Source organism: Parus major, chromosome Z (genome assembly GCF_001522545.3).
Source record: "Parus major isolate Abel chromosome Z, Parus_major1.1, whole genome shotgun sequence".
Taxonomy (NCBI): domain Eukaryota; kingdom Metazoa; phylum Chordata; class Aves; order Passeriformes; family Paridae; genus Parus; species Parus major.
In genome coordinates this window covers 56,847,861-56,866,351 of record NC_031799.1, presented here as the reverse complement: position 1 = coordinate 56,866,351, position 18,491 = coordinate 56,847,861, and the positions used below count along the sequence as shown (strand labels likewise).

General features: G+C 39.3%; 1 protein-coding gene across 1 annotated transcript in view; it reads right to left on the bottom strand.

Annotated features, from left to right (window-relative positions):
* Positions 1-5,165: 5,165 nt before the first annotated feature.
* FEM1C (fem-1 homolog C) overlaps positions 5,166-18,491 on the bottom strand; it is a 28,060-nt gene continuing 14,734 nt past the window's right edge. The window contains exon 3 of the mRNA XM_015653112.2: positions 5,166-17,251. Coding sequence (XP_015508598.1) covers positions 15,942-17,251 — 1,310 coding nt within the window. The 3' untranslated portion in view covers positions 5,166-15,941. The remainder of the gene's footprint in view (positions 17,252-18,491) is intronic.

The following is an 18,491-nucleotide window of genomic DNA, read 5'->3' as shown; positions in this document are numbered from 1 at the left end:
AACCAGCCAAGACAAAAAGCAGAAATACCTCATACACTGGTCTGACTTTTAAACAGAATTCTTTTTCTCCAAATAAGCAGCAGAAAAGCTAGATGATTCTATGAGAAACTCCATCAAGATTTTCAAGACTGAACCAGGTAAAATACTGAGATAACTTGACTTGGATTCATAGCTGACTATGGTTTCAGATGGAGATTGGATAAGAGATATCCTGAGCTCCCAGCCAACCTGGACAATCCTGTGAAAGACTAACTAATGGCACTAACAGCTAGAAAGAATGTAGTCTCCTATACATGCTTAGCATTTGGTTGACAGCCACAGATGAAGTACATCTCCAATCTCCTTGACAGCAGTGAAGCTACTCACAGGAAGTTGAGCAGAAACTCATGCTTAGATATGTCTGGTTTGATGGGCTGTGATACTCTAAAACACACTGTTCGAAAACCACTCTGATATGTGAGCTTACAACAGCTTAACAAGAATTAAAGTTGCCTGAAAAGCATGAGACCATCAAAACCAGGTATTTGCCAAAGCACATTGCAAATACGTTTTTGAAAGGTTTTGAAACATTAAATACATGTTTGAAAACACAACTACTGTTAGCTTAATCAGAAGTCCCCTGCACCCCTTGAAAATATTAATATTAATTGACTTAACATGCCTGGCAAAATTTCACTTTGCACAGCTGTGTACACAGTGAACTCCTATTCCTGTATTAACTGCTTAATCCTATTTCAACATATTGTAGCTTGATAAGATGTGAGAACACCAATAATTCAGAACCTAGTAGATTAAATATCTTTCCAGGAACAAGAAAGAAGCAAGTCCTCACCCCTGTGCACTTTACAAGAACACCCTTTGGGGCTGAGAAGACCCCTGTAGAAACGTTTCCCGATTTCCTATGTCCACAGTAATGCTATTACTGTCTCTATTATACACCTCATACACAAGCTACAATATAGTCAGAAAAAAAATTTAAAAAATAAAAAAATTCAGCAGCTTTCCACCCATTTTGACTTGGGAAATATTTAACTTTCCAGAGGACCTGCGTCAAACAGTTGCCCCAAAGGTCCCTCCCTGATTTATAAAGCCTAAATCCCATTGATGGAAGACAGAAAGATTCCCTTCTGCTAAGACACTGTATCTCTTTCCTCCTTTGCCCTTCAGCCCTTCATTGCAGTTTTGGATGCTGTCTGTATTTGATTTGGCAAAACTTATCAAATTTGACTCCAGAGTGCCTTGAAACATTAAGAAATGCATTGAATTCCTGAAGGACAGGGAGAGTCCCAGCAGCCTGCCATTGTAGTGCTTTATTTGCAGGAGTGTTTTGATGGCACAAACTTCCTGTGATGGCAAGCCCTTAATACAACTTAGACTTCCTCCCAGAGAAATCTCTCTGACTCAAAGGGCAGCAAAATGGCTATTTTAGCTGGATGAACACATTGCCACTAGTAAACCAGTGGCTTCTGTACCAGAAGGGAATAAGAAAGTAGCCCAAGTATCTTTCCATGAGAGGTGCTACACTTCCAAGGGAGACATTACCCTCACAGCTCATCTTAAATGGTGCAAGCTGAAGGAAGTCTGAAGAAATACTGTAGAGGGATTGCATGTGAGCCAAATGCAGACTGCTGTGGCAACTGCATCAGGCATGCACAAAGCACTAGGATGGAGGCAACAGAAGTCAGGAAAAACTAGGAATGTGATGGCAACGTCCTAAGCTTCACTAAGTCTTGGGAGTCAGTGCAACACTATTAATAATCTTGACATTTCTTTGTCTTTCCTAGGAGTTTTAGCTGGTATTTGCATAGCTAATAATGATGTGTATCATTGTGAGCTTTCACCATCATCATCCTGGAAAGAAGGCTGTAAAACAACTTGTTTCCAAATGCCAAAGCTTCAGGCTGTCTCCAAACATGAGAACTCTATCATTGGTTCCATCCTTAATGCTAGCATCACAGCCGCAAACAATAATGTTCTTCGTTTGATTTTAAAAGACAAAGGTCAGGAGTTAGGGAGGGAGCAAAAGGGAGAGTTGTTACTTCTGCAAATTGCTGCCTCTGTTCTTTCCTGCTGTTGATAATTCACACTTGCAATTTGCACTGTTTCAAAGATGCCTGTTCCCAGTACATGTTCTGCAGCACAAAACAGCTAGGGACATATTCTGGAAATAGCAGTTACATACTGAGATAAATGCCAACTGAATGATGCTCTCTCTATTGCCGCATGCCACTGGGCATAATGAAGAATTTCTGTACTTTGATGTCTCTCAGATACTGCAGACAAGAAAAAGATATTTCTAATCTTCATTTCTGTGTAGATCCAGACAAGTTCCTAGTTAAGTAGTTTTGCAAGAGAGATACTTAAGCAAACAGCATTTCCACTTTGCAGATAGTATGACCATTTTGAGGTAAAACAGTTGTTTTATTGCAGCTCTCTTCTACATGCAGTAACTCCATTTGGAGAAAGAAAAACAAGACAACTTATGGAAAACACCCTTCGTCTTTCTTCCATTCAATAAGCTGCCTCAACGGAGATGTTCTATGAATACCTTCCAGATTTAATCCAAGAGACACCTGCCCAGGCATCAGGGCAAAAGTGTATGTGGAGGCTTGCAATTGATTGTGGAATGCTCACAGCACAAAAGGAAATCAAGACAGTTTTGGATTTGTTTTCCCTTTTACACTAGGCTGTCACTCATTTTTCTAACCATGCTGAACCAGAAAAAAGTGTCTCCTTATCCATATATGCAGTTGCATCATATGCCATTAAGTATACAAAATACAGTAATATCTATAATAATTATTGTTCTGCGCAGTGCTTTCTCCAAGTTCATATTTTTCCCAAGACAAGTACCACATCAAGCCACACAAGCCATAAACCAATGACTGTTAGCACTCTGGTTTTCTTAATTCTTGTTTTGCTATCCATACCTCTGCACTGGCCTCAAGACCAAGTCACTCTGCTTTGTCTTTGCTACTTCAGTCAGATGAAGGGATATGTTAAAAGCACAATGACTAAAGAAAGTTCACAGGTCTCTAAGTAAGTGCATGCCTATGAACTCTGTTTTGCTACACATGCACATACATAATTATGCCATGAAATACACACACACGTGTTGACACAATGCAGGCATGCTTGCTGGGCCTTGCCTGGTTTACAAGAATGTCTGACCCTCTTTCACACTGTTGTTCATCATACAGGAGCTCAATCCCAGGTGCTAAATCTGGGACACTCTTCAGCAACGTGCGTGGTTCAAATACTCTGTGGAAGGAGAAACTAAAAATTCTGTTAAATTGTTTGATTTGTAATTCTTTCTGAAACCCTTGCTTAAAAATCCCACTTCTGTATGAAAGTAAATTATTTCACTGATTTGAATAAAAGTAAGTTCTTCTTGGACAAAGCATCATCAGCCATCTTCCAGAGAACTTATAAGAAAAGATCTGGATAACATTACTTAATCTTTCTCCTTTAGAAGTCTTTATCCAACTTCTACAGATAAAACAAATGTTGTTTTAGCTGTGAATAGATAGATTTCCTGGATTGAAGAAAATTTTTACGTTTCTACCCACCTTCTGAAATTTCTCTTTTGAACACTAAATTTTTCAGGGCGTAGGGGCTTTTTATGTTTTGAATGCTTTTACACAATTCTTAGAATATTTCTGTCTCTGTGTCTCATAGAATATTTCCTCATTTCAAAAGTGTTTTTTCAGCTGAGCAGATTGCTCAACGGTTGACTAAGTAGACAACTTTGCCTAGAAGGTAAAGTGCTCATTGCTGAGAAATCCTTTACAGAAGATGTTGCAGTCACTTTGCATCAATCACAGTGGAAATTTGAGGAATTTTTAGTATCATGTCACAGAATGGTTCTATGACTACGCACAAAATCTGAACTGCTTAGAAAACACATAAAGCTACATTTCTACTTATATTTCTTTTTCTGGGATCAAACCTTGCTAAAATTACTGAGGTGATATTTCAGATTTCAAGACTGACAGTTCACAGTATGTGAGCACAGTCCCTGTTCTCTGTAGTGTTCTGTGTCTAGTGCCTTGCACTGTTAGTACAGTAGCAGTACTTAATTTTCTCACTGAGTGTACCAGCACCTTCTCAAGCCCCAAATAAAATTTACTATTGCCTGCTAAATCAGACTGGCTTTGCAGTAGCTGCATGTCCATTTCTCACTTTTCTTCTTGGCCGTTTTCTGCCAGTATCAGATCAATGTCACACAGCCAAAGACTGAAGCAGGGTGTAAGGATTTATTAGGAAAGAGTGGTACTGCCCCAGCTTTTCTTCACACTGTTTTCAGAACAGGATGTTCAGATACCTTGACCGGCAATGTTATCCAGCTCCAGATCACAGCGCAATTCAAAGAAGGAGGCTGCCTAGACCAACTCCTTCACTTCTCCCTGTTCTGGAGAATAGAGGGACAGCTGCCATATTCAGTGAACTTGTCAATTAAAGGGGCTTCCAAGAGCATCCATTGCTATCCCCGTTGCACCACTGCTGGCTGCCAGAGAAGAGCAGAATGTGCATATTTCAGCCTCATTCTTTGCACTTGCTGCAACAGAAATTAGCTCAAACCATAGCCCATCACACAAGATGGAGAGCAAAGACTGCTGTGAGGAGCTGGTAAATTCAGGGGTTGACAGAGATCCCTCTGTGGTACCATTAAGTTACATATAGTCTGGTGAAGTCCAACTGGCCACTACATCTTCCTCCTTCTGAGCCTTTCCTTCTCAGTGCAAGGTTAGTTTGACTACTTTGCCAAGAAACCTTCAGCCAGATCTGTGCATTTAGCATTATATGCTCTAAGTACAAGAAGGCCTAATTATCTAAGTTATCAGTAGCCTGGCTGCAAACAGGGCCAGAAGGGGATTAGCTTGCTTCTCCAGTTCCACTAGTAGCATAGGATGCTTGGTTTTTCATTTACTACAAGTATGTCCAGCTTCCTTTTATTTTCTCCATTTTGGATTTAAGAAAACAGTTCAATTCAATTAAGAAAACATATTCAATTCAAAAATGTGAAAAAAAATGTTGAAACATGTTTGTACAGTAGGAATATACAAATTTTCATTATCATAAATTTAAAATTTTCTTTTTAGTCTACTAGAACTTATCCTCTCAAGTAAATGACCCTTGTTAATGGCAAGACAAAACAAGACAGAACACTTGTAATTTTAATTTTAATGCACTTTCCACTTTTGCAGAGTCAATAAACATCTTCAGAAGAAACACATGAAATGTCACATTCCTAACACTACCACATATTGCTGCAGCAGAGAAGGGCAAAATAATCATAATACAGGACATTATAACATAATGGTGGACAAAATAGTGAGATCTGGAAAGACACTGTGAGAGTGACATTTTTTAAGGCAGATTTTCAAGAGCAAAAAAATCAGCAAGTTAGGAATCAGAACCCAGGTTTAAACAGGCACAAAGCTTTTCAAGTACCTTCTGAATGTGAGGAAATTCAGTTATTACTCATTCCAGGATGAGATCTGCTTACAGAATCTTTAACAGCTTACACCAGCAATACCTGCAGAGTACATCTGCAACATCATGTGAAACAAAACCCACTGTGCAGTGCGATTAACAGAGCCCCATTGCACATTAATGAGGAGCTGTGCTGGTTTCAGGTGGGGTACAGTTTTTCTTCAGTGGCTAGTATGGGACTGTGTTTTGAATTTGTGCTGAACACAGGGTTGATAATGCAGATGTTTCGGTTGTTGCTTAGCAGGGCTTACACAGAGCCAAGGCCTTTCCTGCTGTTCTCACTGGCACTCTGGTGAGGGAGTTGAGAGTGCATGAGAGGTTGGGAAATGACAGAGCTGGGACAGGTGACCCAAACTGACCAAAGAGATATTCCAGACCATATGACCAGTATGTAAAGTTGGGCAGAAGGAGGAAGAGGATGGACATTAGGAGTAATGGTGTTTGTCCTCCCAAGTTATCATTGCATGTGATGAGGCTCTGCTCTCCTGGAGATGGTTGAACACCTGCCTGCCCATGGGAAGCAGTGAATTAATTATTTGTTTTGTTTTGCCTGTGTGTGTGTGGCTTTTGCTTTCCCTGTTAGCCTATCTTTATCTCAGCCCATATGATGTGTTTTCTGGCTTTTACCCTTCAATTCTCTCCCCCAGTCGCACTGGTGGGAGAGTGAATGAGCAGCTGCCTGGGTTTTGGCTGCTGGCTGGGGTGAAACCATGACAAGAGGCTAAGCACCCTCACCAATAAGATGAAGAAAGGACAAGCAAGCTGAATGCTGAATTTCTTCCAGCCTTTCCACTTTCCAACTGATACAGCTCAGAAATAGCACAAGTGGCCTAAGGCACAGCAAGCACCAAATCTCCCCAAGCATTTCCCATTTCAATGCAGACTTGAGTCAGCCGCTGGCAGCAGGGGAACAGTGGGAAGTAAGAAGCTCAACAGAACAATTGGGAACAATAAAGGCAGGCAGCAGAGAACACAGTGATAATGATGATGATGATGACGATATTGATGATAAGCAATGACTGCACATTTACAAAGGGTCACAAAGGATGGAGGGAAATCTGAGCATTTAGTTCTACATTTTATTTTTAAATAACTGTCATTGCATACCACCAGTGCATTGCATGCACTGGACTTTCCCAGGCATCACTGTCAGAGAAGGGCTGACTAGCTCAGTAGTTGGCTCTCAGTGGCAGCCCAGGGCAAGGGCAGTCACCTGCACTGAATGAGTGAGTGAGTGACTGACTGCAGCTGCACTGCAGCTTTCAGAGGGGCATGAGGACAAGGCATCATAGCTGGAGAAGCACTGCTGCAAAGAATTCATGAGAGCTGGAAAACTAGGTCAAGGCATGAAGAGAAAGAAGCAGGGATCTCAGGAAAATTTCCACTGGAGGCTCAGCGGAGATTAGACATCATTGGGCAAAAGTGCTGGATCTGTTTTTCCACAGAACAGTTCTCCACCAGATACATGTTTCTTCTTAAAGATTTCATGTCACTTTGATATTTTTTAATAAAACAGTTGCCAGACTTGAGAACTGAAATGAAGGATTTTGAAAAAGGGTAATCACACAGTCTGGTCTTGCTCATTACTTGTACCAAGGTCAACAGAAATAACAATTCAAACAAGGTCAGAACTCGTAGATGGACTGGGAGTCATGGTTTCCCCCAGCCTGCTTAGCAAGCAGCAATAACTACACAACATAATTACCTTCAGACCATTTTGGCATGTATAGTAATATAGTCAGCATATAGCCATAGAAAGTCCTAGAGTTTCTCATTTTTGTGCAGCTTGGCCAATTTTCATTTACATTCTGTGCCACTACAGCAAACTCAGGATACCAAGTGCCTAATGAGGGAGATTAGACTACACAAAGCAGGATAATCTGATGCTCAGAGGCTACCACCTTGGTGAACAGGTGCACTGACTACATGTATGGCACATCCTGAACAGTGACCAGATCTGCTCTCTAGAAAAGCCTGGGCTGTGATCAAAGGCTTTTACATGGCCCTAAGTATTTTAATTCCTGTGTGGATTCTCTCATACCTATTAAGAGTCAAGCTCCTGCCAAATCCTCTTCTTCAGTGGGAACTGTTAGTATGGACTCTGCCATCTGCTCTCTCTGGAGCTCTCAAGGAAGTTACAGATGGAAGTTACAGACACACATAGGTTGCTCTATTTCTGTTGAGTTTATTGAACTGGCCTAATGTGTTCAAAAATTAGGGAGAGGAAGAATAGACACATGCATTAAAACTGTGCAATAACATTTGCCTGATTTCCCTAAGAAATTCTTGGTCTTTCTGTTTTGTTTTATAGCAGTCTTTGTTCATGAAATTACTGATGTTACACCTACCTGGAGCGAAGTGTCTCTCAAGTCCCTGGAGCCAGATGATCTGAACCCTTTTTCTTGCTACAGCCCATACTTCCTGTGGTCATTTTAAGAGGTCACTGAGTCTTTGCCTTAGGTTCTGCCTTTGTATAATGGAGCAAATATTTCTTTACAACACATCAACAGTACTACGGTCAGTCATGCTGTCAGGAGGAAGTATCAGCATTGCATGTGGCACAGCTGAGTCATTTTCCAACAGTTAATGATGTGGTTGATCCACCTTTAGCAATCAACAACATTATCTCATTTTCATGACCCAGCTCAAAGCAGAACACGGGTTACGGATGTTATGCACTATAGGTAGTAACCACCTACAAGCAAGAGGAAAAACAAGACAGTGTACGTGTCAACTTATGTTTAACATCAGAAGAAAGCTACGGTTACATTTGTATTAGAATACACTTGTTCTAGAAAGGAGATCTGAAGAAAGGAGGAGCTGATGCCAAGAATCATTAAGTCTGTGACACTCCATGGGAGTAGAAGAGTAATGAGAGAAGATAAAGGGATTATTTCAGAACAACTTAGTCTGCTCCCATGAACTGGACAGCCATCAGTGGTCAAAGCCTGTTACACCGAACAGCCTTTGGAACACTTCTTTGAGCTCAAGTGAATTCAAAAGCAACACTGGTTGTGCATTAAGAAAATTCAGTGACATGAACCCAAACAAGCAAAGGATGGACAATGGGGAGACTCACTTGAAAAGTACATCCCTGATCTGAACAGCAGTGCTGGGGTGGGAGCAGCCTTCTCACAGAACTATCTGCCATCTGGCCCTAAGGTTACCACAAGGTGGGACTGGAAGTAAGCCATCCACACTCCTTGTAGCAACTCATGGGGCATCTGCCTCACACAGTGTATTTTGTTATTTAACAGCAGGTTGTGTTTTATGGTTTGGTTTTGAGGGTTTTGTTGGGAATTTTTTTTTGTTTGTTTTTCAGGCTTTTTTTCTGTTGTTTTTTGTTCGGGGGGTTTTTGTTGGGTTTTCTTTTGGGGATTTTTTGCTTGTTTCTCTTGGTTTTTAACTCCCTGAAGTTTCCACTTCATGCATTATGGAAAAACAAAGCATGATACAGCAGGAGATGTGCTTCTCTTAGATAGAAAACCAGTAAGAACACAGTCATCCTAGGAGGGGACCCCATTTTACAGCTAGCCAATAAAAAAGTATTTTTATGCCTAGTAGCCACACATGCAAAAAGAATGGAGAAAAAGGCAAGCCCACTATTTTGAAACTATGGGATGGAAACAAAAAATAATCCAAGTCTGGCTCATTCACTGAATGTTTTGCCTCACATTCCAGTTAGGATAACATTGTGTGTGAATAGAACAAAGCAGTATGCAGGCACCCAAAATATCAGGAGAAGAGGAAACAATCAACTGTTTACTGTAAAAAAAATCCCTCCCACTGTAAAAAGGAATGAATTGGCAATTTCAATTGCAGGTTCAGCAGCAAAAAGTGTTTAGTGAACCAGTGGATCCTGGGTTTTTTTTGGTAGCATACAATCAAAGGAGGGGAAAAAGGAAAACCAAACCATTCTGCCAGCTTATTTGACTCTAGATTATTCTGGTTTTTGCTCATTCTTACAGACTGGGAGTAATTTTGGTTGTTTGGTTTAGCCTAACCACATAAAGGCTGAGAGAAGACAACTCGCTGAAGGACTGACAAGTGCTGAAACTATATGAAGATCACACATACAAAGCTAGGAAAACGTGTATTTCAAATGGGAATTAGGTTTCTAATTATTGATAGATGGGCATTCCAAATAATCTTGTAAAGAGAAGTTTTGTTAAGGAACTTATAACTTGATAGATCTTCAAGAGATATGATAAAAGCAACCCTTTGAACTTCAGAGAGGAACCCAGATCATGTCTCATGATCATGTCTTATGATCTGATGGGAGATGTGGTTGCCATTTTTATAATTTACATTGCCTCACACGCACTGGCTTCTGACACACTTATATGAATAAGAAAGCAATTATTTTTTTTTTCCCCTGTGTGCATAACTCAACTTCTGAGTATAGCCTCTTCTCAATTTTTCTGAATGCTGGAGATCAACAGCAAGGTAAGACCTTGGAGTGTAGGGAGAAGGGCCTTTTGCTATTGTCACTGTGGATGACATTTGGCCCTCTGGATATTATCAGCAAAACAAACCAAAGTATTGCCTTTGTCAGAGCAACACACCTCACACTTGGTCTCTTTTGCCCTAATCCTGCACTACTTTGTATGATGATTTTTGGTCTTCAAGCACTAGCCAGCACTTGCTACTGCCAAGAAGCATTTTTGCATGATTACACAGCTTAGGTAACAGCAGACATCTTTCATCATCTGCAACTGCAGAAGGATGAATAATAATGTAAATTATCCTTTCAAGTTTTTCCCTTTCCTAATTAAGAGACTCTACAGTCAATTCACTGAAGCCATCTGTGTGACAATTATCCTACCAGAAAGTTCTGGAGCAGTCTTCCTCATTTAAAACCTCATATTTTTTCATCCTATTGTTAATGATCAGACAGTTCCATGTCTCTGAAACCTACACTCCCTCGTAGGGTAGGTTTGTGACTACTATGCCTAACTACAAAGATATTTTGAAATCACAGTGGTAATGTTCTTCAAAGTCTTCAATTCTTTAAGTTCCTCTAAATAAAAATCTTCTGCTTCTTTCACCCTTGAAATGTTCTATTTCTCTATTTTTCAAATTGTTCAGGCAATATGGAAGATCCTTCATAAGCCTGAAGAAGAAAATTAATTTGTCCAGCTTTCCTGAAAACTGTCTGCTGCCTGTTACTCACAAGGCATTGCTATCTACTTTTAGGTTACAAACTGAAAGTACTACGTTTCCCCCCACTTAACAGTATGACTAACTGCTTTTTCTAGAAAGTGGGAAAATAACTTCTGTATCATTCAGTTCAAACCTTTTCTTTACTACTATCTACTATCAAAATTAAAGGCTTTGCCAGACCACAGTTTCACAGAAGGAAAGAGCATGAAACATGATCTTTTGCTTAAGGTACAATTCTTAACGACAGGAAGGTTGAAGCTGAAGCATTCAGATTTAGCTACTCAACAGTAAAAGTAGTTTACCAACCAGTAACTGCAATACCTTAGAGAAAACAGATATATACACTCGGACAGGTGTTCTCCAAAACATATTTTTAATGTAATCTGCATTTGGAGCCTAAAGAGAGTAGGAGCAAAGAAATATGCTTATTATTCCTTTTTTACATTACTGTTAAAGCTAAATTACTTCACGTAAAAAAGAAACTGTAGTATTTCCGAACACAGAGCTAGCCCTGCATAGGAAGTCTTTGTGATAGAATGGAACACAAATACAACATTATTTAAAACCAAACCAACAACAGCTTTTCCCCCTGCCCTCACTGAGGGCTCAACAGTTACTTTAACACTCAAAGCCAAGAAATATGAGGAGTCTCGTGTGTCTCTCACCAAAATTACTTTGAAGCGTTAAATAGCAGTTGGAATCATTGCAGTCACAGAAGGTAAAATTAGTGTTTAGTCTACTTTTTCATGCTTCTCAATATTTTAGAGTCTAACAGTCATTCCACTCTATATTTCAAAGCATGAGGAAGCTATTTCAAGAGCAGCCATATCCTGCCACTGTCACTTTGCAGCTAATACAAAACTGAGGAGAGGCACGCTTTTCCTCAAAAAGTTTTTATCTAATTACAAATCCTCCTTTAAAGATTTTGCTATAGGACTGCATCACTTTCTTTAAAGTAGTGTTTGTAAAAATAGAAAGAGGTTAATTTTAACCAGTTGCAAAACAGTTGTCAAAAGACAACTTTGTGGACTTAGGAAATACATCAGACTACTTCCTACACAGGGAGTGTTGTGAAGTATATATAGAAAACAAACCAATGTTGCCTTGCATTTCAGATAGTGTCTTTACACTGCACTTAACAAACAGAAACAGAGACACTGCAGGCAGCTGGAATCTTGTTACCAGCCTAAGTGATACAAAAATAGGAATATAATTTTAGATTTTTTAAATGAGAATATTTTTCATCTTGTTGAAATACTTCAGTTGAAACCCAGAACTATTAGAAGAAAAGCTGCTTTATGCATTTATCCCTTTCTCCAAAAAATGTAACTTAGACATCTCAACAAGCAAGGAGGTACCAGTTCCTTTGTCTTTAGAGGAGTGGTAACTGTAAGCTGTTTAATCAATTTAAAATTTGTTTTATCCCTGCAGGGCATATAATTATTTCAGCAGTGTTCTCCACATTTTTCTGTGTCAGTAGCTCAGAAAAAGAATGTTTCATCAGAAAAAAAAAAGGCCAAATAGGAAGAAAGGAGAAAAATAGTAAAATAATTAATTAAAAATATTACAAAATTAAAATTAAGATAAATAAAACAGAGTAGTGTAAACACACAGGTCTAAATGCAAAGTGGCCATAAATGCATGAACTCATCTGCCAGGACACCTAAGTCCAAGTTATCTGTCAAGATAAGTATTCTCTTCAGCAGAGAGCTTCACCATGAAAAATTAAATTCAGCATGGAGGTGTTAAATCCTTCAGACTGATGCACATCAGTAGATATTTAGACAGAGATTCGTGCAATAAATCAGCATGTACTAATAGCCTGGTTTGCTTCTAAAGAGCAGCTAACACAGTAAGCCTTTCTTGTAGCAATATTCACTAGATTTACATAGAACTAATAATGATACGCTTTCACTTTTGTGAATGCTTTCCATTTAAAAGATTGCTAACAATTAACAATTTTTACATTATATTTCTGGACTACTGATTATTAATCATAGAATTATTTGGGTTGGAAGGGACCTTAAAGATCACCTAGTTCCAACCTCTCTGCCATGTGCAGAGACACCTTCCACTGCACCAATGCCCCATCAGCCTGGCCTTCAACACTTGCAGGGATGGGGCATCCACAGCTTCTATGTGCAACCTGTACGAGTGTCTCACTACCCTCACAGTAAACAGTTTCTTCTTGTATCTAAGCTAAATCTCACCCTTTTCAGTTTAAAACCATTCCCCCTTGTCCTTTCACCTCATGACTTTGTAAAATGTCCCTCTCCAGCTCTTTTGTAGCCCCCTTTAGTTAATGGAACGTCCTATAAGGTCTCCCTGTAGTCTTCTCTTCCTCAGGCTGAACAACCAACTAATAATGTCCATCTAATTTTAAACAGGGCAACTGTCAGTTAAAAAGTCAGAAATTTAAACTAAAACCACCAAAGAGCAGAACAGATTCCAAAACAGATTCTAAAAATCCTTTTCTCTGTGATCTATAAAAAAAGAATTACTTTTATGACTTGATGTATAATATATTTCCAGCATGGTATAATTTGCTGATTATCCCCATTTACAGAGCAGCAGAAAAGCATTACAATGTATAAATTCAAAAACTAAACTACACGTCCTCACAAATGAAAAGCTGAGTGGTATGTGTCCGAAGCATTACAAATCCCAGCAATTCATTCAACTGACTAGAGTTTAGTCTTGTGTAATGCAAGAGAAATCTGCATCCTGGCCTGTATCAGCAACAGTGTGGCCAGAAGGATCAGGACAGTGATTGTCTCCCTGTACAGGGCACCAGTGAAGCCATGCCTCGAGTGCTGTGTTCAGTTTTGGGTCTCTCACTACACAAAAGATATTGAGGTACTGTCGTGGTTTTAAAAGTCACCCCATGACAGGTACCAAAGCATGTCCAGAGAAGGGCAGTGGAGCTGGGGAAGGGTTTGGAGCACAAATCTGATGAGGAGCAGCTGAGAGAGCTGGGGTTGTTCAGCCTGGAGAAAATGAGCTTCAGTGGAGAATTTACAACTCTACAGTTACTAGAAAGGAGGTTGTGATAAGGTGAGGGTTGGCCTCTTCTCCCAAGTAACAAATGATAAAACAAGGAGAAATAGCCTCAAGTTGAATGAGGGGAGACACACATTGGATATTAGGAAAAACTTCTCCATGGAAAAAGTAGTTAAACAGCGTAACAGGCTGCCCAAAGGAAGGAGCTGAGACACCATAGCTGGAGGTATCGGAGCATGCAGATGTGGCACTTAAGGACATGGTTTAGTGCTGGACTTGGCAGTGTTGGGTTAAGGGTTGGACCCAGTGATCTTAAGGATCTTTTCCACCCTAAATGATTCTATGATTATCGTAATAGTATACAACACAGACATAGCAAGGGACAAACCAGTAAAAATTGCTTCAAAACAGCAATTCCAATAGCAACAATACACAAACAGCACTGCTTTCAACATATATTTGCTTAAAAACATCCCCATATTTTTTGCAAAAATGGCTAAGCTAGTAGGCACCTGTACACTGCCATACACTGGCAGGAATGCCAAAACAGAACAAAAACAAGGAAGGGCTATTCTTATGTGCTCCCAAGACATTTTCTTCCTCAAGTTCAATCACAAATGACAAAAATGTTCTAACATCAACTTAAAGTATTAAAAAGACCCTCCTAACCTAATTAATTTGGATTCTAAATATCTCTTAACTCTGACAAAAGGCATAAAACAAGTTGTTGGATTTCTGGAGCAAGAGCCCCATAGATACACTTACTGCCCACAACTGAGATGAAACATTAAGTCAAAAATACCCAATATGCTAGACAACTAAATTTGCAAGTAAACTGTATCCTATCCAACAGAAATTTATTTCACTTTAAGACATCTGTAGGGCTAATGTGCCATAATAAATCCTACTATTAATCAACAGTAAAGTGCTGAATTATATTAATTACCTGAATCGCACTCACATTTATGATCTTCATTTATAGACTTCTTATCAAGTCAAAAGAGCCCTTTCATTTGCAAAAGCTAAGCTGTTGTGCAAATATTATAAAAAATAGGTACTTTAATAGGAGCTATATACACAACAGAACTTCTGCTTTTGTTAAGTACAACTGACAGAGATGAGAAACCCATGCAAGTATTTATAAAGATACTTAAAATTACTTAAAATGAAGAAAAAAGGACACTGCTATAGAACTTTCGATACCCTGGCAGACAGCCACTTACTATACTATACGATGTCTAGATCTGGACTGATAAACGTCATGCCATCAACATGCTTTAGTTTTCTTTTGTAGCTAAAGCTGATTTGCAGATATTAAAGCAGAGCATATATTTTATCTATTTCTCATAGAAGTGTATCATTAAGGTTTGAGGTTAAACTTTGAGCAAACTTCACATCTAGTCACATAACTGGCATAAGCAAGACATTAGTGCAGAGGGGAAGGTGTCAGTTGTACATCATGAGGACTCTTCCCCCAGCTGCATGATGCAACAGAACAATTTTCAGATTTAAAGTTCAAGTGGACTACAATCAGAAAAAGTAAGATTTTCTTCTCCCCTATTTAGGAAAAATTTCCAGAGGATCAAAATGAAAGCAATCTCAGTTACAGCAGTCAAAAAAGTCAAACCCAAGCTTGGAGAGCTGATAAATAACTCCAAAATTCATCATGCTATGAAGACAGCATTCTCAAGAGAGCTTTAAACAAACTGCAAAACAAGATTGGCATTTAAGTTGAAATTGGCCAAGTGCTGCATAGAAATATGCTCACACACAACAGTCATGTTTAAGCCAGTGCATAGAGAAGATAAAAGCACTTATGGTAGTTGCAAATGTTAACAAGTCCATACAACTTGCACAGTTTAGCAATGAGTCCATAGAAAAAGAAGAGAGTAAGAGTAGAAACACTCAAGCAAAACCAAAAAAAGATGACCTTCCAACCGTATAAAATCCACATAACAGTTATAGTAAAAAGACATCAGTGGAAAATGCTCAACTCAGTCCCAAACACCCAACAGGCAAGTAAGACCAGAAAAGACAAGCCTTTGGCAGACAGTTTAAAAAGTCTAAATATGGCATTACATTTCTAAATAATCCACAAAATATATTATATGGCATATTCATGTTAAATACTGGGTAACCAACTCTGCAGATCTGATGCTAACAACACTAGCCAATGAGAGCAAAATGGAGCAAGCTAAGGGAACGCTGGTGTATCACAACAGTGCTCAAGGAAAATATCACCATGTCGTGCTTCAAAAACAGTACTCTGGAACGCCACACTATCATCTATGGAGCAAAACAAAGTTCTCTAATTTTTCAGGGATATGCCCTGCATAGGATATGTTATGATTCACTATTACACGAGCAGCAAGACACTGCAAAGTAGTATGATTTATGGGCTGGATTAAATTCTTTGCTATTTCCTTCTCATCCAGCAGATCACTAGCTGTTTGTTTACATGAGTTTGTGGCATCGAAATGTGAACCTGACTTGATAAGAAGATTCATGATGTCTGGATGGTTGTTCAGCGCAGCAATGTGTAATGGACTGTTGTTATCCGAGTCTCTGACATTCACATCAGCACCACATTCCACCAGGATAGCAGTAACTTGTAGAGAGGGGAATTTACAAACTGGATAGCGACCAACACATGTCGTATTATTGTCAACAGCAAGGTGAAGAGGACTAAAGTTATTCTTTCCTCTAGGCTGAAGTTTAAGAAACTTGTAAATAGTTTGTTTCTTAAAATGTTCCTGTTCTGAGCTGCAAGGTACTTTCTCCAACAAGCAAATTAAATGCAAAATGATGGAAAGGGCTTTGTTCAGCTGTATTGGATCAGGAAGACACTGTGTTTGTTTCATGGCCCGTTCTATTTCAAGAACGCTTTTGCACAGTATACCCATCAGATCATCAAAAGTGACAGTAGTGCCTAGCAGGCCTTTTGCCCTATCCTGAAGCATGAAGGAGAAAAGTTCAGCAAACGATAGCAAACTGCTGGCTGTCATAGGGCTCAGTGGATCAAGATTGCTCTGCTGCATGTCCAAAGCATATTTCCACAAATTGATGCAACGCTTGAAGTTTCCGGAGTCTGCATACACAGCGCCTCTGTACCTAATATAGTAGGATGTGTCTGGGTGAGAAGGGCCAAGAATACGTTCTCTAATTAATAATGCTTGCATTCTCATTTCATCTGGGTCTGCAATAAGATTTTCTAGCTCTTCTGAGCTGTTTACCTCTTTAGCATAATCATAAGCCATAATTAGTGTTTGTGGCACAGGTTTGCTAAGGATATTAGTCCTATCACTGTATCTCATTTCCATAGCTCTTTTCCAGTATTTCAAAGCACCAAGCAGATCTCTCTTTTTGTCCACAAATGTTGCTCCTAGAAGTTCCAGGGCATTTATGCGCTCAGCCTTACTAGTCTGTACATGCTGGGTCAGAAAGTCCACTATATTTGTGTGGCCTGTCACACTGGCTGACAGAAGGGGAGTCATTCCATAACCATCCTTTTCCATTTTAGCACAATACTTGAGAAGCATCTTCATGATCTCCAAACTTCCAGATTCTGCACAGTCATGTAATGCTGTATTTCCTGCAAGAGAAGAAACACAATTACACAAATTATATCAAATTACAGTCCAAATCTCACCATGCTAATAGTTAAAAAAAACCCGCTGAAACCCCCCAAATATTAATGGTTTTAAAATAGCTTTTGTTTCCACATTTAAGTATACGAAAGAAAGGCTGCCAGGCAGTTATAATAATTAAAATGCTTGATATTATTATTATGATTTGAAAAAATTAAACAGGTTTACGAAAAAACCCTAAACGAGAATTAAAATGGAATTCTTCACTACATAAAAGCACAGGAGTCAGCAATTCCATTGTATCAAAAGTCAAGCACACAGAAGAGGAGACCAGTTTGACTGGACAGAGCTTGGAAGCTCAGGAGGGAAAAGAAATTACATGTTCTCTGGAAACAAGGTCAGTCTTTGCAGAAATTTGACAGAGCTGTGGTTCATATATGCAGGGGACAAGATGCAAAAGGCCAAAGCTCAATTAGAATTGAAAATTACTGGTATTGTGTCAGACAACAAGAAGGGTTTTTAAAGTACACTGTAGCAAGAGGAGGTATAAAGTAAATACCAAATCGATAGTTATTGAAGATGGTCATCTGACTATTAAGGGTGAAGAAGTGTGGAGACATTCAATACTTTCCTTTGCCTCAGTCTTTAATAATACAGATAAACTATCATCAGCCCCATCCCTGGATTTAGAGGATGACTTCGGGAATAGTGTTTTCCCATTTGTTTAGACATTTCTCAGGGACTAGCTGTAGCAGTTCAGAGCTCACAAGTCCACGGGACCTGATGGGATTTACCCGAGTACTGATGATGTTTGTTACAGCAGTACCCGTCTCCATCAGCTACTAAATGTCTTGGGAGTCTGGGGAGGTCTCTACTGTATCGAAGCTAACCAATGTTATTTCATTTTATAAGAAGGGAAAGAGGGATTACCTAGGAACCTACAGACCTGGTAGTCTCACCTCAACACTTGGAAAAATTATGGAGAAGATTATACTGAATGCTACCGTAAGGCATTTAAAGGACAATGCAAACATTAGCAATGCAAACCATCAGCTTGGGCTGACAAGGGTAAAGTCCTGTTTTAACTCGTTTGATATTCTTCTAGAATAAGGTCCCCCATCCAGCAGATGAAGGGAAGACAGTGGATGTAGGATTTTTGCCTTTTAGTGAGTTTTGACTTTTTGTCTTTTATATTTTCCCTCACAGCATCCCTCTGGATACGTGTGTGTTATCCAAGTGTGGGAT